The 20,589-nt window shown below is 37.1% G+C and overlaps 1 protein-coding gene across 1 annotated transcript; it reads left to right on the top strand.

Moving 5' to 3' along the window:
• Positions 1-6,639: 6,639 nt before the first annotated feature.
• Positions 6,640-17,653, top strand: LOC143531815 (putative ubiquitin-conjugating enzyme E2 23). The gene is made up of 7 exons (XM_077027028.1): positions 6,640-8,328; positions 8,818-8,964; positions 9,032-9,403; positions 9,489-9,558; positions 9,640-9,779; positions 16,164-16,475; positions 17,088-17,653. The coding sequence occupies exons 1-7, from the start codon at positions 6,640-6,642 to the stop codon at positions 17,340-17,342; spliced, it is 2,985 nt and encodes a 994-aa protein (XP_076883143.1). The 3' UTR covers positions 17,343-17,653.
• Positions 17,654-20,589: the final 2,936 nt, after the last annotated feature.

Below are 20,589 nucleotides of genomic sequence, written 5' to 3'. Positions count from 1 at the left end.
ATCAAAATGATGGATTTATGTTACAATATTGTTTCACACTTGTTGGGTCTTGAAAACATCCTACCTTTATTTTTATTTATTTTATTATTATTATTTTGTTGTTTTGTGTTTTTGTCTTGATCCATTTTTGCATGAAAACTCTTGTGTCTCACACCCATATTTGACCACTAACATTACCCTGTATATACACCACCTTTCCTCTTCATTTTCCCTTGCTATAACTCCAAAAAAAAAAAAAAAACTCTCTCAAACATCAAAGATTCAAGGTTATCTTCTTAAGTGTTCTTGAAGGTTTTTAGTCTTTCATCTTAATTAGTTTATGTAGCCTTATTAATAATTGTTTATTGTTGTGCAACATATATATAATATACACCCCTTGTTTACCTTTGGTAGTTACTTCTCCGATTCCGGTCGGTGAGGTTTCGGACCTCATAAGGCAAGGCTTCATAGAGGACTTCGTGTCCTTGATATATATACATCTATATAACTTGTTCATACATATTAAGCTTTCTTATTTTAGTTTGTTGGTCATGTTTACAAGTTCCATGGTTATGGGTTTTAAGAGTCTATGCTTCGGTTTAACCGTAAATAGCTCTAAACCGTAAACCGAACTTTGTTACTAGTTTTGTTAAATAATTGTTTAAACATACTTATTGTTAGATCTAAGTTTCTAAAATCATTTTTACAAATTCTATAGTTATGGGTTTGTAGAATCTTACCTCGGTCTTAACCCGAAACACGATGGTCTTGAAAACCGAACTTTTGTTTAAAGACTTTATTGTTAACTTTTGGTTGTAAAACTTAAAGTATTTTTATTTGTACATTATTATAAAAGTTCTTTAATGTTTGGACATGTGGAAACCATCTATGAACTTGTTGTGAGATGTAAACCGAACCAAACCGATTCGCTTAAGACACACAAGTGTGTTTTTTTTAGCCATCAAGACTTGTATATTTCTTTAAAAATAGTTACAAATTGATTTTTAAATATTTTCTTAAGTACTTGGAAATGTTGGATCCAACTTGATCTCATAACAAAGTTTGGACCGACAAAACCGAACACTCGCTTAACGTGCGTTGTTAGTTATAAAACAATGGAACTACATACTTGGTTAAGTCTTATTAAATTTTATTGAGTTATCTCATAACATTCAATATTTTGGAAAGTTGACTTTGGGTTTGACCAATTATCAAGACCCGAACCGACAACCCGAACACTCGATAAAAAAAACCGTTTTAGTATCTTTATTCCAAAGGGATTTGCATTCTTGCATTTTACCCACCTTATTACTTAACATAGGTTGAGTAAATATTAATGTTAGATACTTTAACCCGGTTTCGAGCAAACTTACATTTTTAAAGGGTTATTATTATAAATTCTTAAATAGTTACATTTTAAACCTTGAACTTTAATTATTTATATTTCTCAACATTTATTTTGTTTAAAGACCTTCAAGACAACCTTTCTAAATTCAAGACTTCTTTTCTTTTTAGGCATTGTGCGTTAAACTCGTCGTTCCGACAAATCTCCAAATTTTCATCTTTCAAGTTTACTACTTGAAGGTGAGTACTTCATACCCCATTTTCCATCTTTTATTTTGGGGGTGACATTTCCTACTTATTCAACAAAATGCTTTATATTTGAATCTTAAACCACAAACGTAGTTGTATACTTTACCTAAATAATTGCTTGATTTGGTGTTCTATGCTTATATGCCTATGTGTTTATCGCTTTTCGTTTGTGGAACTATAAAATCCTAGACTATTTGGCATCACCTTATAGCAAGGTGTCGTTAACGTAATGCAATTAACGATAACTATAAAATCCTAGACTGTTTGGCATCCCCTTATAGCTAGGTGTCGCTAATGTGTTTAGCGATATCTATTTATCCAAATTACCACTTTTATTTATCGTTTCGTATGCAAGTTTTGTGGCTATCTTTATTATATACTAATATGATTAAACTTATGAATGTTCACCAACCTTTGTGTTGACAAACTTTATTTTATGAAATGTTGCAGGTTTGCATCTTGGTTGATTTATGATTATGAAGAAAACGATATCAAAGACCTTAGGATATTAGTAAAAATGAACAATATCAAATTTGCCATATTTTGTGATATCTTGTTTATGGTTATTTTATGGATAATTGTTATGTGACATTTTCGATGTTGTGAAATGAAATGAGTTTATTAAATACTGTCACTTTAATTAGTGTCATGTGCTTATGGACAATCGTTACACCTCGGCATGTTCCGCCGCCTTTGGTCGGGGTGTGACATAATGCATGAAGTTTTTAATTATTCCGCGAAAGTTTTTATTAACTCTGATTTTAGAACTGTGTTTATGAGTAAATCCAACGCCAAGGTAGGGTTTCCGGGATCGGGGCCTTACAATGAATGGTCTAGTTATGGATACAATGAATAGGTGGTCCAGTTAGGGATACTAAGTACAGTAGTTATTAATTATGTGTGAAAAGGTAGTACGATTGCATGGCATGATAATGTTAAATGCATAGATATACGTTGTGTATTTGTACGAGTAAAAGTCAGATGATAGAACAGAAGGAAGGTAGGGGACAAGTCCTATCAACTACCTGCGTAGAATAATAATATGTGCATTGATGTGAATGAATGATGCATGTTCGTGCGTAGAGCCTTCGGGCGTCATGCACGTGCAGCAAGTTAGGATGACAAATCCCTTTAATTTGATATGACTCGATTATGAGTAAGAATAGGAGGCTCAATTATGAGCAAGTACGTACGGGACTAGTTATAGACGAATGTTACGACGCGTATAAATAAAGAATGTGATTTAATTATAATTCGAAATTTGATTAAAAGAAAGAAACGTTAGAACTCACTCAGCGTGTAGCTGACTTTTAGTATGCATGCAGGTATTATTGATGACGTGGCAAGCTTGAGGCGCATACGAGGCTATCCATATTGAAGAATAGTTAGGGAATAAGATTGTTATATAAAAAGTTTAAATTTCCGTTGCGATTTGTATAGACTTCCGCTGTAACAAACTGAGTTTATGAGTAAAACCAGCACGAAAGTAGGGTTCCCGGGTCGGGGGCCTTACAAGTTTGCATTATTAAGGGTCAAACCTCATCAGAGAAGGTAAGTCCCCGGGGGTGTCGCGAGGTACACCTTAGGCAAATCCCACATCCTGGATTGGATGGTGGGGCAAACCTCATCGAGGACGATGAGTCCAAAAGGGGGGGGGGGTGTTTGTAACACCCTAGGCAAATCCCATATCGCTAGTGGATAGGAGAGATCATTGGTTCATAAGTAAATGTCCTGCCTCTTAAATCACCAACGCGTGTTGGGCTTAATGGTAGTGGACGAGAGGAGATCTCCACAGTTAAGCGTGCTCAAGTGGGAGTAGTAACAGGATGGGTGACCTCCTTGGAAGTCTCCACTTGGGCAACCAAAAACAAATCCTTGAGCTCTTCGTGAGTAAAGCGGACAATATTGGTGGTGTGAGGGGCCGGATGTTACATTTAATCTGGTTGTAAATAAAAGTTTAGTTATATATTTAACTAAAATTGTATTATTTAGAAGACAGACCCGTAAAAGTGAGATTGAAGACGCGCATAATCAAATTTATGTTCAAAGTTGCTTGGATATGCTTTAGTCGAGTTTGATTTTGATGACGAGTTGGATTCTGCAATGAAGATAATTATACAAGTTAAATCTATCATTGTTAATTAGTTTTGTTCCTGTTAATGCTAATTTGACACGTAATTTTGTTATTAAAAGGAAAACATTGATTTTGTTGTTTATTGTTGATCTTTGGAAATAGAGGTGGCAAAATCAAAATGGGCATGTTGGATGATAGATTATTCTTTCCTACGGATTCGAACGACTCAAATGGGTTGACTCAAGACACATTTTGTGTATTTTGAATCTTTTTAATTTAATTTTCTTTGCTAAATGTTACACAACTTTTTATATTTTTTCATCTTAAACTAAACCAAATATAAATTTTTTATAACAAATGCCGTTACCATAACAAATCGTACTGCTACCAATCAAATTCTCGTTCATCCCCTCCGCAATGCGCATTTTGGAATATTTTCAAAATTAAAATATGACCAAATGGTTCATTTATTTACCATCTTGAATATAATTAGGTCAGAAACTTGGCTCTTACAACTTAAAAATAGATTTAACAAATTTATGTGCCAATATAAAACGATGCTCGTTAGAAGCACTTATTGCAGACGCCTAAAAGACCAGAACCTATAAACCAATAACAACCTTATTCATCTTGGCATCTATAGAAATGAAAACTGAGCATATATGATTTTTTTTAACAATTTTCGTTATGCAAAAACATTGTTCTTTGTAATAACGCCATATTATAATGACCGAAGTGCTACCAACCGCCCAAGCAAATTTAAACACCCCCATTGCATCAGTGTTTGGAAATATACATTCGCAATTAATGACTATAGGTACACAAAAGAATTAGTATCCCTGTCACGTAACGCAACCATTTTAAGAATGTATCTTTGGTTCGGGTAAAAACAGATTATTTTTAAAAGTGTTTTAATTCAAATTCCGTTAAAACGAGTCATTTTAAAAGGGTATCCATTTATTCCGTTTAAATGGTGCCATTTTAAAAGCATATCGATTTGGTTGGCTCAAAACAAATCAATATAAAAATGTATCAATTTGGTTTGGGTCTTAACGGGTTTCTTTTAAATTGCAACAATTTATTTTGGCTCAAAATTGATCATTTTAAAAAGGTATCGATTTGGTTCAGATCAAAACGTGCCATTTTAAAAAGTTGTCAACTTGGTTCGGGTCCAAAACGGGGTATTTTATGTGTTAATTTGTTTCATGGATTTGAATTTCCTTAATTTTACGCACATTAAATCTTTTAATTCATTAGCAACTGCCAAGATAATTGTTAATAACATAAAAAATTGAATACACGTCAATAAATAGATTGAAGTTAGGGTGTTGATATTTGAAACATAATTGGTGAACCCAATGTGACTTGAATTAGCGTAAGCTCATCAGATATACAACGCCTTTTGCACGTCGGCTAAAAATAATATTTACAACCACACGTCGTATAAGGCATGCTAGATTATGTAAAGAATTGTTTTTTGAGTTTGGTACAATTGTTCATGCAATGTTTATTACTTTGTTGCTCAATTATTTTTAAGGTTTTGTTAATTTTATATTTATATGAGTTGAGATAATTCAATAGGTTATGTTGGACAATAATGAAAATAGTAGAGTAAGTGGCATTTAAACTAAAATGTGTAATGTTTATATACATTTTAGCAGTGGAAAGTAATTAAGATAATTTGACTATACATTACACTTAATAATATATACTTTACAGGTATGGATAGGAAAATGGTTGTTATCAAACCAATTAATATTCAAATTATAATGGAAATAAATTGCTTTATGTCACGCTTGCTTAACAAAGAAGATAGAATGGCGAAAGTATATGTTTTCTCTTGGTTTTTAAGTTTTTGAAAACCGTTCTCGGATTTATCATTTGGGTTGAAAAATATTGTCCCAACATATTAAATCTGGCTTAATCATTCTGATAAGTTATACTTAACTGATTATTAATACATATAACTAAACATATTTGGGTAACAGGTCCGGGCTTCCAGCAATGAAAGATAATGTTATCAAGTTATTTCATGATCAAGGAAGTCAAGGATAATACTTCAGTTAGCTTTACCTTAAACAAAACTTATGGTATTATTCAATGTAACGGTTCATCAATATTAATTTGTATACTAAATTATATATTAATATATGTACTTATCTGGTTCTTGACTCTGGTTCGACTGATCGAACCGGTCCCATGGATATACCAAAACATACGTCATCGCCAACACCTTAACACGACCCGACGCAATGCGCAGACACTTACGCTAGTTTATTATTAAAAAGGAATTAATAAATGGTTTATTATAATAAAAGAGTAAAAACAAAATACTAACCCTTAACAAACGGACGTTAAATGAGTTGATGAAAAATAGTAACTTTTGGAAACAATAAAGACGGAAATGAACATAAAAATCTTTTTAGACGGAAATGATAGTTTAGATAATTTTATGGAAATCAACTTATTGGAAATAAAAAAAAAAAGTAAAAAAAAGGGCAAAACACGACGAGTCTAGCTTTGTTTTAGCTTTTTGTTTATACACACAACACAGCAAGTCTTTTTGTTCATAACTCCTCAGCTGTTGTTCAAAATCAAAATCAGGTACACGATTGATTTTCCTTCTTTTCTTTGAAAGATTCGTGTCGTTGTTTGTTTTGTTTTTTGATGCTTATTATTTACTTTGCAATGGGATTGATTTCAAAACCAATAACATAGCTTGATTCGTTAATTGGTTCATACAACCACTTGCTATTCTTTATTCACTCGGATTCGAATTTATATCTCATTTTTCAATTTTCACCAAACATCGATTACCACTCTGTTTACCCCATCGACTAATCTCTATTTATGTTTAAAATTTGGTATATATTATATGCATATTTGAAACATTAAATATATCCTATTAATCGCCACCGCCTGCCTAGCGATTTCTACAACACTGATGACTGACGAATATACTCACATAATTTAATTTTTTTTAAGAGTTTCAGATGGATTGTAATGCGAATCAAAGTATTAAGCAAAATGAAGGTTCGACAGAGGATAATGGCAGACGCCCATATATTTACAGACAAGATGTTGTAAAGAGCAAAACCGAGGGGAAAACAGGGTTAGTAACTGAAGTTGCCGGTGATTCTTCTGACTCAGATAGCACCAGTGATGAAGATAATGAAGATGAACAAGTGGCAGCGGCTTCTAATGAAGTGGATAACAAAGATTCACATGAAAATGCCACTGAAAACACCAATAATGATGATGATGATGATGATGATGATGATGATGAAGAAAGCACACCACTTCCGGCTGACCATGTTAGAATCCTTTGGATGGATGATTCAGAAACAACCCAACGTTTCGATAATGTCGTGGTGGTTGACCGAGGTTTCTTGCACGGTGATTATGTTGCAGATGCTAGTAATCCAACCGGGCAAGTAGGTGTTGTGGTTGATGTTAGTATAACCGTTGATTTATCAACAATTGATGGAAAACTAATAACTAGCATTTCTTCGAAAGATTTAAAGCGCGTGCGTGATTTTCAAGTGGGAGATCATGTAGTTCTAGGCCCATGGCTCGGTAGAATCGATGATGTGTTAGATAATGTGACAGTTATGTTTGATGACGGTTCTGTTTGTAAAGTTATGAAAGCTGACCAGTTACGCCTCAAACCAGTCGGGAAGAATCTTATAGAAGATACGCATTATCCTTATTATCCTGGTCAAAGGGTAAAGGCCAGCTCATCATCTGTTTTCAAGAATTCTAGATGGTTATCAGGCCTGTGGAAAGCGTCAAGATTGGAAGGAACTGTAACAAACGTTACAGCGGGTTCGGCTTTCATTTACTGGATCGCGTCTGCAGGTTACGGGCCCGATTCTTCAATAACACCATCTGAAGAACAAAACCCTAAAAACTTAAAGTTACTTGCATGTTTTTCACATGCGAACTGGCAACTTGGTGATTGGTGTCTTCTTCCATCACCTAAACCATCGGTTTCTCATAAGTCTGAGAGTGATTCAGAAGCGGGTCCCGATGAGGAATCCTCAAAGAAATCTGTTGAACCGAGTGGTTCAAAAGGCCCGGTTCATGAAACGTGGCCTTTACATAGGAAAAAGTTAAGAAAAGTGGTTGTTAAGAGGGATAAAAAGTCAAGAAAAAAAGATGAACATTTTGAAAAAGCTCTTCAGATTATGAACACAAAAACGAGAGTCGATGTCGTGTGGCAAGATGGTAACATTGAACGTGGATTGGATTCAATCTCTTTGATACCGATTGAAAACCCTGGTGATCATGAGTTTGTAGCTGAACAATATGTTGTTGAAAAACCGAGTGATGGAAATGATGGCGGGGATGATGACATCATTCGTGTGGGAGTTATTAAAAGTGTGAACGCGAAAGAACGGACGGCGTGTGTGAGGTGGTTAAAGGCAGTTTCTCGTGCAGAAGATCCTAAGGAGTTTGATAAAGAGGAAGTTGTGAGTGTTTATGAGCTTGAAGGCCATCAAGACTATGATTATTGTTATGGGGATGTAGTTGTTCGGTTGTCATCGGGCTCACAGGCAGCTACTGATATGGCAGAGAATGAAGGTTGTACCAACTTTTCAGACCTGTCTTGGGTTGGAAATATTACAGGACTCAGAAATGGTGATATTGAAGTTACTTGGGCCGACGGGATGGTATCAATGGTATGTTAACCTAACAAACGATCAAACACAAAGAATTAAACAAACAGTGGTTTCTTGTCCGCGTTTGTTAGTTAAGAAAATGAACATGCTCGTGTTCGTTTATGAATGTTCATAAGCAAACGGCTAACAAACGTAAATGAACGAACATAACTGAACCAAAAAAATTTTAAATGAATGCATTAACGAACAAACTTAAACAAACGTAAGCCAACAAACACAAATGAAAGTAAATGAAATAATGTATGAGCATAACAAATTTAAATGATCGAACGAGACATTTGTTCATGTTCTTTCTACAACTCAATGAACAAAATTTGTTGTTCATGTTCCTTCATTTATTAATTATACGAACATAAACCAACTTCCAGTCGAACGGCTTACAAACGAATTTTCAGTTCATTTACAGGCCTGATCAATTCGTTTCTTCTGATCCACAAGAATAATTATTATCCTGGTAGCATCATATTTTTTCTTTTTGTGTGGGATCAGGTTGGTCCACAAGCAATATATGTTGTTGGGCGTGATGACGATGACGATGATGATTCAATTGGTGGCGGGAGTGATGTAAGCCATCATGCAGCAAGTTGGGAAACAGTTGAAGATACTGAAATGGATAGTCTTCAGAAGGCACTAGAGGTTTGTTTCTATTTTTATCATTTTAATTAAGTTTAATTTAATTACTTATGAGAACATTTTTGTTCAGGATTTTGGGATGCAAAATGCCTCTGACATCAGTGTTGAAGGGGAGGAGCATACAACCAAAAATGTTCAAACAAATGGTGCACTTTCTATACCTCTAGCTGCTCTCGGGTTCATGACAAGATTGGCCAGTGGAATATTTTCCAGGGGTCAAAGTAATACAGATGATTCAAGTGTAAATTCTGGTGGTGAAAATGAAGAGAGAAACAGTTCTATTGCAATTGACACACCAACTTATGATATAAAAGAACATAGTGTTGTCGAGGAATCAAATTTAAGCGAACCTTCAAAATCTGAGGTTGACGTGTCCAGATTTAAAGGATTTGATATTGTTAAAGATCCTCTTGATCATTATTATCTTGGTGCCAATGCACAGGTGAGTTGCAGTTTTAGTATATAGTTACACTATATATTATTAAATTATTTAAGTAACACGTGTTGAGAAATTTGACTAATTTCAGACGAATGCCGGTAGAAGATGGCTTAAGAAAGTGCAACAAGATTGGAATATTCTCAAAAAGAACTTGCCAGGTATGTTTGCTCTTAATGGTATGCTATTATTATTTTCATTGTGAGATTTCAGGTAGTTAATTGTTTTTAAATTTTATTCAGATGGAATTTATGTTAGAGTTTATGAAAATAGAATGGATCTATTGAGGGCTGTAATAGTGGGAGCATATGGAACACCTTATCAAGATGGTCTTTTCTTCTTTGACTTTCATCTTCCTCCAGAATACCCTGATGTTCCACCAGTAAGGAACCCTTTCTTTTTATTTTTTTTAAATATATACTATACGGGTACTCACGCAATTGGGCAGGGAACACAGACTCTCTAACAATTATGGCTATTCATGGTTCGGTTTGAAACCTTGAAACCGATCATCGGTTTGGTTCACGACATTTTTTTTAACTTTCGGTTGGTCGTTTTCAAAATTTTCAAACCGTGGCGAACGGTTTGGTTTGCGGTTTATCCTGAAAACCAGCCATATGAAATCGGACCTGACCATAGATGTTGAATGCATTTTAATTCTTAATTATATATATATATATATATATATATATTGTTAATAATATATTTATCTAGTAGTCCTTGCATGTAAACTAGTATTTACGTGCAGGTCCTTGCATGTGTTTTAGGCACCTATCATGTAATTATTATTTACCAAGAGACCCCTCTCCACCATTGTAAATAAAGTGGCTCTCTTCTTGTATATTCATCAAGTTATCAATCAAATACCGTTTCTTTTACATGGTATCATAGCCAAGGCTCTCGGTACAAACCTGAATCCCGCTCATAGTTTTCCATCCTGTTTACTTGTCCCGACTCTCATTCCAGATTTGTTTCAAATCTGTTTACAACCAGCTGTCCAGTTCCAGATCTTACAAAAGAGAAGCTTTGTCCCGTCCTTGCTCCAAAGCACCTCCGTGTTCGGATTCCTCACAACCAGCCTCACGACATCCTTTTTTTGGCTCACCTTTCATCTCACCTCCACCACCATTAAACTCGTCGGCCCTCGAATTGCTAACCCTAAAAAAATCGCTTCCAAACCTCCACCGACGCGCCACCACGCGCCACTGTTCTCCGCCGTTGGTCTTCCACGCGCCGGCGCGTGAGAGCACGTCTGACCACCGCCGGTTGCCGGATTTCTTTCGGAACTATCGGAAAGTCATTCCGATTGATCTTCTGCTCTGCTGCTACCTTCCGATAGCCACCTGCCGCCATCTGGCGCCGACAGCCACCTGCCGCCGTCTGCCACCGCCGGAATCGATTTCCGGCCACCATCTGTGTTAAGTGTTGTGTTAAGTGCTGTTCATAAAAACATCCGAGGTATTGTCAAGTTCACCATCACTAGTGTCCCAATTTCATCTCTTACAATGGAAGAGAAATACACCTATACATTTACTAAAGATGAGTATGATTTGCTACAATGGTTGCTTGCATCTCATTCGTTTGGACCCCAAACCAACTCGGCACATACGGATAATTTACATTGTGGAAAAAAGACATGTATATGTGATATTAGATGTTGACTAGTTATATACGAGCTAAAGATATATCTAATTTTCCCTACTAATCGAATGCGAATGTAGACGGGGATTCTATAGAAGTCCTTTTGTCTCATCAGTGACTGTGAGTGTCGTTCTGTAAGACCATAATGAAAACGCAATTTTTGTTTTTCTTCTAGGCGAATACGATATTGAGATTTTTTCTCGGAACGCGATTGGTTTCTAAGATCACTTCCAGCTCTGGGCCTTTTATTAGTTAGCCCCGGTAAAGCCCCCAGGCGACGTATTTTTTTTAAACGAGGACCTCGGTAACAGCCTCGACTCTTCATGGATAATCGACTCTGGAGCCACGCATCACATGACTGGGAATCGAGGTATTTTATCTAGCCTGCATCATGTTTCCCATACACCCGTTTGTCTTGCCGATGGATCCTCATGCCTCGTTCATGGCATAGGATCCATCAGTAACTCGAAAAACCTAAACATGTCTTCTATCCTTTTCGTTCCTAAATTTCCTACAAGTCTTTGTTCCGTTAGTCAGATAACCAAACAAAACAATTGTTCTGCAACCTTTTACCCAACTCACTGTGTCTTTCGGGAACTAGGAACGAACCGGGTAATTGGCACCGGTTTGAATCGTGGGTCTCTACCATATGTCACCACTATCACACCCTACAGCAAACTTGTGTGATTCCGCTGTTAGGGAGACTCACTGTCGGTTAGGCCCATAGTTACCTAATTCGTGGTTCGGTCTGGTACGGGTACGCGATTCGGGCTCGCAATTCGCTAAAGGTATCGTATTCGGTACGAAGCGGGGTAGGTTCATTTCGGTACGAAGCGGTACGGTGTACCATGTAGTTCGGTTCAATATACCCAAATCAAAAAATAGTAATTCATAAATTATATATAATTGCATATATATCATGTTAATTTTAGATTTTTTATGCATAAAATTACAAGTTTAAGAATCAAATGTAAACCAGTGAAAATAGAGGGTTAATTGTTAAAATACACAACTAATTATACTTTCTTAATTGCTTTTATATTAAAATTTTTAAACTTTAAAGACTAAATGTAAACTAGTAAAATATTAAGGGCTTAAATGTCAAAATAACTAAACTTATAAAACCTAAAATAATAAAACCCACGCCGCTCTCTTCAACTCCTCCTTTTCCGGCAGAAGAACCTCCTTTTCCGGCAAAAAGTGGCAGCACCGTCATCAGAAATTGACATAGCGTACCAGAGCGAATTGGAACACTGAATTCGCTCGTTTGGTACGCCGTACTAGAGCGAACTGGAACGTAGTGAATTTCGTTTCGGTTTATCGCGAACCAATTTGCAATTCGCGGGTCTTCCGGTGAATTCGGTAACTATGATTAGGCCATCCCTCTGTAACAGTTCTAAGGCAAATGAGATCAGATATTTCTATTCCTAATGATTTTCATGTGAGCTTGGTAAACATAAACGGCGTTCTTATCCTCCAAAAGTGTCGAAACGCACCGATTTTATATTTGAACTCGTGCATTCTGACGTATGGGGTCCTTGTCGTGTTAAATCCTCATTGGGTTGTCAGTATTTCATCACTTTCATTGATGATTATTCTCGTGCTACTTGGGTTTATCTTTTGAAACCTCGTAGTAAAATTAATTCAATTTTTCGTGAGTTTCATTCTTATGTCAAAAATCAATTCAACTCATCCATTAAAACCCTACGCACTGATAATGCACCTGAATATTTCTCCAATGAACTTTCTACCTATTTGAAAACACATGGCATTGTTCACGAGTCTTCCTGCCCGTACACATCTCAACAAAATGGCGTTGCCGAACGCAAAAATTGCCATTTGTTGGATATCACATGCACCCTCATGCTGCAGTCTCATGTTCCTGATAGATTTTGGGGTGACGCATTTCTTACGGCTTGTTGTCTCATAAATCGTATGCCATCATCTGTCCTCGGTCAAACTCCGTTTTCTGTTTTGTTCCCTAAAGGAACCCCCTTTCCACTCACACCTAAGATTTTTTGGTTGTGTAGCATATGTGCATGATTATCGTCCAGGCATTAGTAAACTTGCTTCTCGAGCCATTCCTTGTGTCTTTCTTGGTTATTCACGTGTCCAGAAAGGGTATTGGTGTTATAGCCCTTCTCTTCAACGATACTTTACTAGTGCTGACGTCATTTTTCATGAGTCATGTCCTTACTTTCTCGAGTCCTCCACTTCAGTTCATGATTTGTTTCCTGATCCTGATATACCGAGTCACACATTATCCATACCTTTCCTCTGTCTGTTGTTCCATCTGCCCCTCCGCTCTCGGACGACATCTGCCCCTCTACCCATCCGGTTTCCGGCACCACAGCTCCGGTCCCCACTCCCACGGGTCCACCGATAGAACCTCCACCCTTACTTTTCACATATAGTCGTCAACGTCACAATCACTCGTCGCAGCCTCCTGATTCCCATCCAGATCTTGATATATCCTTGGTTCCACCACCCGCTTCTGAGTCCAACACACCATCCCCTACTCCCGAACCCACTTCATCGCCTGATCTTTATGATCCTCCCGGGTGCCCCCTTTCCCGATATACCTATCGCCTTTCACAAAGAGCCACGCCGTTGCACCCGTTACCTGATTCAGGATTATGTTGCCTACTCTCACCTATCTCCTGAATCTCATGCCTATACCACTACCCTTGATTCCTATCCGATTCCCAAAAATGTGACAACAGCTCTCGCTCATCCAGGATGGAGGCAGACTATGGAAGAGGAAATTGGGGCTCTTAGATCCAATCATACATGGGATCTTGAAACGTTTTCTGTTGGGAAGCGTGTTATTGGTTGTCGTTGGGTATTCACAGTCAAACTGCACCCAGATGGCTCTTTGCATCGGTTAAAAGCGAGGTTGGATTCTCGCCAGTTGCTAAGATGCCATATGTCCGTATTTGCATTGCCCTTGTTGCCATTAATCATTGGCCGCTCCACCAGCTTGATGTCAAGAACGCCTTCCTTAATGGTGTTTTTGAGGAGGTGTATATGGAGCAGCCACCAGGGTTCATTGTCGAGGAGGCCTCGAAAGTTTGTAGACTACGTCGTTCTCTCTATGGTCTTAAACAGTCTCCCGGGGCATGGTTTGGTCGATTCTCTAGTGTTATGGGACAGTTTGGGATGACTCGTAGTGCATACGATCATTCTGTCTTCTTTAGACATCAAAAAGGGAAAAGGATTATTGTAGTTGTTTATGTGGATGACATCACAGGCGATGATGAAACTGGGATCACCGAACTCAAGCAGTTTCTTCAGTCTCAGTTTCAAGTAAGTGACTTAGGTCGGCTGAGGTACTTCCTTGGCATAGAGCTATCTCGCTCTCCACAAGGAATACTTCTCTCTCAACGAAAGTATGTCCTTGATATGTTGACTGATTGTGGCTTGCTGGGTTGCAAGCCAGTTGATACCCCAATGCTTCCTACAAAGAAGCTCCTCCCAAAAGAAGGGGATCCGATGAAGGATCCTGAGCGATACAGACGATTGGTTGGTAAACTTAATTATTTAACTGTCACGCAACCGGATATTTCTTTTCCTGTCAGTGTTCTGTTATGAGCCAAACAGAACAATTCATGGCTGAACCATACACCAGTCACTAGACAAGTGACTAGGATGCTGCTCTTCGTGTCTTAAGATATCTCAAGGCCACACCAGGCCTTGGCATCCTATATTCTGATCAGGGTCATTGTCGAGTAGGAGCTTTCACCGAAGAAGGAGATGGTCCGATATCGGGTTTCTCAGACGCAGATTGGGCAGGTTGTCCGATTTCACGATGTTCTACTATCGGGTATTGTGTGTTCGTCGGAGGAAATCTTGTATCATGGAAAAGTAAGAAACAACACACGGTATCTTGATCGAGCGCTGAATCGGAGTATAGAGCCATGGCAGATGTAACATCGGAAATGACATGGATTCGTCGTCTTCTCATGGAACTCAGGGTTGTTTCTAAAGACTTGATGCGGCTATACTGTGACAATCAATCAGCTATACATATAGCAAAGAATCAAGTTTTTCATGAAAGAACAAAGCATATTGAGGTTGATTGTCACCTCATTAGAGATCGGATAACTGGCACAAAAAAGGATCCTCCATCCATTCAGCCTGTTCATGTTAAGATAGAATTCCAGCTTGCAGATATCCTTACCAAACCCCTCCGAAAACCCCAGATTGAGTTCATTTGTAACAAGTTGGGCATGATAAACATTTATACTTCAACTTGAGGAGAAGTGTTAATAATATATTTATCTAGTAGTCCTTGCATGTAAACTAGTATTTACATGCAGGTCCTTTCATGTGTTTTAGGCACCTATCATGTAATTATTATTTACCAAGAGACCCCTCTCCACCATTATAAATAGAGTGGCTCTCTTCTTGTATATTCATCAAGTTATCAATCAAATACCATTTCTTATATATATATATATATATATATATATATATATATATATATAGTTAAAATATAATTGGACAAAATCTTATTTAATACCAGTAAACTTGGCTACAACTTTAAATTTTCTCAATTTCCCATAGGTTTTTTGTAATCTTTATTCTTTTTATGCTTTTGGCCTCCTCCTAGGTCTTCCATTAAGGTTTATCATTTATGTGGCTAAAATTCTCTTTGTTTTTTTTTATGATCTTAAGCAATGTGTTTTGTTGGTGCTTAGTTAGAATGGAAGGTATATAGCTAGATTATTAATTCTTATTTTAAACTCAATTTATTATCGAAGCTCAAACCGTGAAACAAAACTAGAACCAAATCGTTAATAACGGTACTAACGGTTCGGTTTCAATTTTCAACGGTTTGGTTAGGTTTTTGACGACAAAAAGAACTTTGGTGTCACAGAATTGTTTTTAATATAATTGATAAATAAAGTAACTTACATTCCTATAAGAGCGGGGGTATTTAAAATTTACTTAAATAAATTATATGAATCTAATAAATCTAGCTATACATTTGATATGATACCCCCTCTTAATGAAGTCGGAAAAAGAACTTTATTGTGACACGTGGCGCTCTAACAGTCTAACTTGTTTATTAGGTATAGAAGATTTGACTCTCTGAACCAATATCTTTTTTTTATATATACAGTCAGCATATTATCATTCTGGAGGCTGGAGAATAAACCCTAATTTATATGAGGAAGGAAAAGTATGCCTTAGTCTGCTGAATACATGGACAGGAAGGGGTAATGAAGTGTGGGACCCACAATCATCAAGCATTCTTCAAGTCCTGGTTTCACTTCAGGGACTTGTACTTAATTCCAAACCGTATTTTAACGAAGCTGGCTATGATAAACAAGTTGGTACACCCGAAGGCGAAAAGAACTCATTTTCTTATAATGAGAATACTTTCTTACTCAATTGCAAAACAATCATGCATCTCATCAGAAGGCCCCCCAAGGTATATTACAACTGATTATGATAATTTTTCAATATCTTGTAATCACTTTAAATATGCATTTTCTAGAGAAAATTGCCCAGTTAGTTTTTAACAGGGAAGTGATGTCATGTGCCATACTGCCATTCATGTGAGGGTAGTTGTGTCTTTTCAAATTTTGAAGCCTAATAGAATACTCTTCTATACTCCAGAATCCCTAACGTCAATTGCATCACCTTCGATCAGTGCAAAATTGAAGGCGATGAAGTCGATTTTAGGAGTTCTGAAGTTTGAAAGAGTATTTTGTTAGGGTTATAACTATAAACAAGACACCAGTACTCTTGACATCACTTTTTTGTTAAAAACCATCTGGATTAACGGTGGGGATATGAAGTCGACGTTAGGAGTTTTGAAGTTAGAAAGAGTTTTTTATTAGGGTTCTAAATTTAAAAAAGGCATAATTACCCCTGACATCACTTTTTTGTTAAACTATCTGAGATTAACGGTGTGGACTAAACGTGCAACTCTCTCACAAATGTCTGGACTAAGTTTGCAATTCTTAAACTATCGGGTCAAAACTTGCTCTATATTTATGCAATTTTTTTTTTCTAAAACAACTTTTTTACTTTTTTGTAGGACTTTGAAGATCTTGTGCAAGAACATTTTAGAGAGCGTGGTTATTACATTCTCAAGGCTTGTGACACTTACATGAAAGGCTACCTGATTGGCTCTCTTACAGAAGATGCTTCCATATGTGAATCAAGTGTTGCAGATGCAAATTCAGTTGGTTTCAAGCTTATGTTAGCTAAGATTGTACCAAAACTTATATCATCACTTAATGAAGTTGGAGCTAATTGTGAAGAGTTCAACCATTTACAAGATTCGGTTTAATCACAAGGTCAAAGTTGGACCCTTTGAATACTTTGTACTTGGAAATGAATATTGTACAATTCGTTTATTATGGTCTATTCGACAACGAATTTACCAATTTCTCAAGCACGAAATTGGAGTGTGTTTTTGTGGAATTTGTTTGCGGGCTTAGGCGTTGATTTTGAAGAGCCTGTGTCGGTTTCATGTTGAGCTATCATTGTGACAACATTTGAATTCTTTGATAAGTTTTTGTCAATTCAATTTTGTTAAATGAGTGGGAAAAACCACTGAGACTTGTAATGCAAGTTTGAACCAAATCTTGAATTTTTTGCATTCTTTATTTTTGCTTATTCTTTTTTGAGAAAACCATCCTATGACGTTATAAGTGTAGTTTTTTTGCTTTGGTTGAGTCTTATGGCCTTATTGGGATTTAAATGTGCATTTTAAATTTGAAGTAAATAGGAGATATGGTACCGGTTTTAGGAGGAATCCCAGTATTTTATAACAAAGGCGTGGGGTTCTCGTATTCAGAGTACCTTAATAAATTGGAATATGAAGGCCTCAAAGAGCCGACATAAGAAAATGCAACATTCATCTTCCTCTACGAACCCCTGTTCTCCTTAGGAGAAAATGATCCAAAAATCTTCCGCTAATCCAAAAAGATGAGGAAGAACCCACCAAAAGCTAGAATGTGGATGTCAATTTACATCAGTCCGATGCTATCACGATGGCAACGAGCTCAAACACGGTGTTACACGCCACTGTGCATCTGGTATGGATTGGAGACAGATAATCGATGAACACCATCCTTGTAGCAACCCATCTAACAAAGAAGCATCAATACCCTCTAATACAAACTAGGAACAAGATCAGATAGTTCAGATAATATGTTTCTGGGTATGAGTGTGAAAGAAATGGAATTCATAATGAGTTTGTTGGATGACTTTTAATTTTTAATTTTTTTTTTCGATTTCTTTGTGTGTGTGTGTGTGATGTATGAATAAATGGTGTTGGGCTTCAATAAACGTAGGGGGCTTTTATATTTATATCTTTTAAACGATGAACATTGAAGTGCATGAAGTGTAGAGACAACATGGTGTCATCTGTTTTAGTTGTATCAATGAGAATTTATAGTTTTTGAAGAAACAACAAACCAACCATAAGAGGTTCGGTCTAGCTTCTCAACCCAGTGGCCATGAAATCTAGATCTATATGAGTTGTTATCGGCTTAACCTGCAAAACGGAACGACGTGAGCACATTACGTGAAGCGGAATTAGGGGGGGGGGGGTTCGTAACCACCCTCCGATGTGAGAATCATTATCAACGGAGATAATAATCGTTTTAGATAACAGGTTGCAAATCCTTTTACCATTGGCCCTGCATGGGTATTTATAGCCGAATGGATCGAGAATGATTGGTCCAGCTGTCCTCCTTAATGGAACCTTCTATTTACATGGTTGAGCACGTTAGAGGTTTCTGATTAGATGTAACTGCTGGCGTACGGAGGTACATGCCATCTGTTGGTACAGCGCTAGCAACATGTGATTGGCCTAACGTGCAATCTTGAGCATTATAGGAATCTTGGGTTTTGATTGGTTTCTACGTAACATGTTATGTGTTGTCTTGTCTTTTAGGTATAATGTGTTCTCTGCTTAACTCTTTGAGTTATTATGCTAAGGAAGCCTTCTGCAGGTGATGTTATCCCTCATCTCACGGACGGTCCTCTGCGTTCTGCGGCTAGTCGGTGTTGCCTTTCCTTCGGAACTTGTAATACTTTGCGGATGGTTTATGACCCTACCTCCACAAGTCCCCCCCGGCCCATGTTCATTGTTTCTTTCGCGTTGCTTTTATGCGGATGTAATTTTGGACTTAAGTAATTAGGGATCTTAGCTGTTTACTAGCATGTTTTGCGTAGGGGTTATTTATGATAGTAGCAGTTGACAAATCATCTGACAGTTTTCGTGATGACGTTATCACACGTATGACGTTGCACTTCATTTACTCCAGGTATGGTGTAAATGCTCTGCCACTTTGGTGCCTTTAAGATTACTGATCTCGCGCAGTGTGCTCTTTGCCACTTTGGTGCATTTAAGATTACTGATCTCGCGCAGTGTGCTCTTTCCCTATTGGCTATCCTTGCTGATTGCTTACAGTTGTCAACTACCCCATTGAATGTTTCAAGTATAAATAAGGGTGTCACCCCCTTTATTTGTTCCATTCTCCTTTGACTTATATTCTCTGCATTGTTTTCTTGCGGCATTTTGATCATTCACTTCTGATTTTCTTGACTGCAATAGATTACTTGATCGGGATGTTATCTAGACCGAAGTCATTACCTTCATAAGATGTTTATTCATCATGTTTGGTGGTGATTCCGGACCAAGCTTAATTCCAGTCAGTTGTCATTGTTTGTTTCTCATTGACGTCTACAAGCTTTGCTTTGTCCTTTGTGGATTGTCTCTATCACTTACGTGGCTATTCTGCTTAGTTAGTGTTTTCTTTCCTATATAAAAGTCCAAGATGGGTCTTCAGAGTGACGTGTAAGAACATCCACGACCAGATCTACCCTACGATGCTATGAGCGGAAATCATAACAAAGTGAAAAACTCGAAAGCATCTCTTTAATCTCCTTGTTTATTCGTTGATAGCAGGGACAAGTACATCAGATATAACAGTGTAAAGCTCAGGTACAACATGGACCAACTCAACCAGAAGGTCAGAAGGACTAATGAACACAAATGGCGAGCAACCTATTTATAGGCTTGCTTGGAGAATTATGCGGCGCATAAGTTGTTTGTGTTAGACATTAACGCACACTTCCCAATTCAACATCACATGCTATCTTGACCTAACAACACAAGATCTTAAGTACTAGACATTTCATGCTCTTACAATCTCCCCCTTGGATAGTACTTGTCTTGTGAAATCTAAGCAAGTAAGCATTTCGTGTTTCAACAAACTCCCCCTTGGTTATTGCTTGGATTTAGGTCAACCATTTAACTCAATCATCAAAATATAAGACTCTTTTGACCTTATGCTTTCCCGATCTTCTTTAAATGATTTGACTTTTAAGGCTAACTCTTCAAATGTTATGACTTTTAAATCTATTCATCATCGGCTTTAAAATCAAGTCTTGTATCTTTCATGAGTCAATACACAATTTTCAATCCACTGCTATCACATTCCATTTCCCATATCCACTCATAATGAATCCCCAAATACACCTTGATCATACTTTTAAGTCTCATTGTATTTGATCCATTAATC

This window comes from Bidens hawaiensis, unplaced genomic scaffold, assembly GCF_021521415.1.
Source record: "Bidens hawaiensis isolate Kalapana, Puna unplaced genomic scaffold, B.hawaiensis_p1.1 tig00000697_1, whole genome shotgun sequence".
In the NCBI taxonomy this organism is placed as follows: domain Eukaryota; kingdom Viridiplantae; phylum Streptophyta; class Magnoliopsida; order Asterales; family Asteraceae; genus Bidens; species Bidens hawaiensis.
This window is presented reverse-complemented; position numbering and strand designations above follow the sequence as displayed.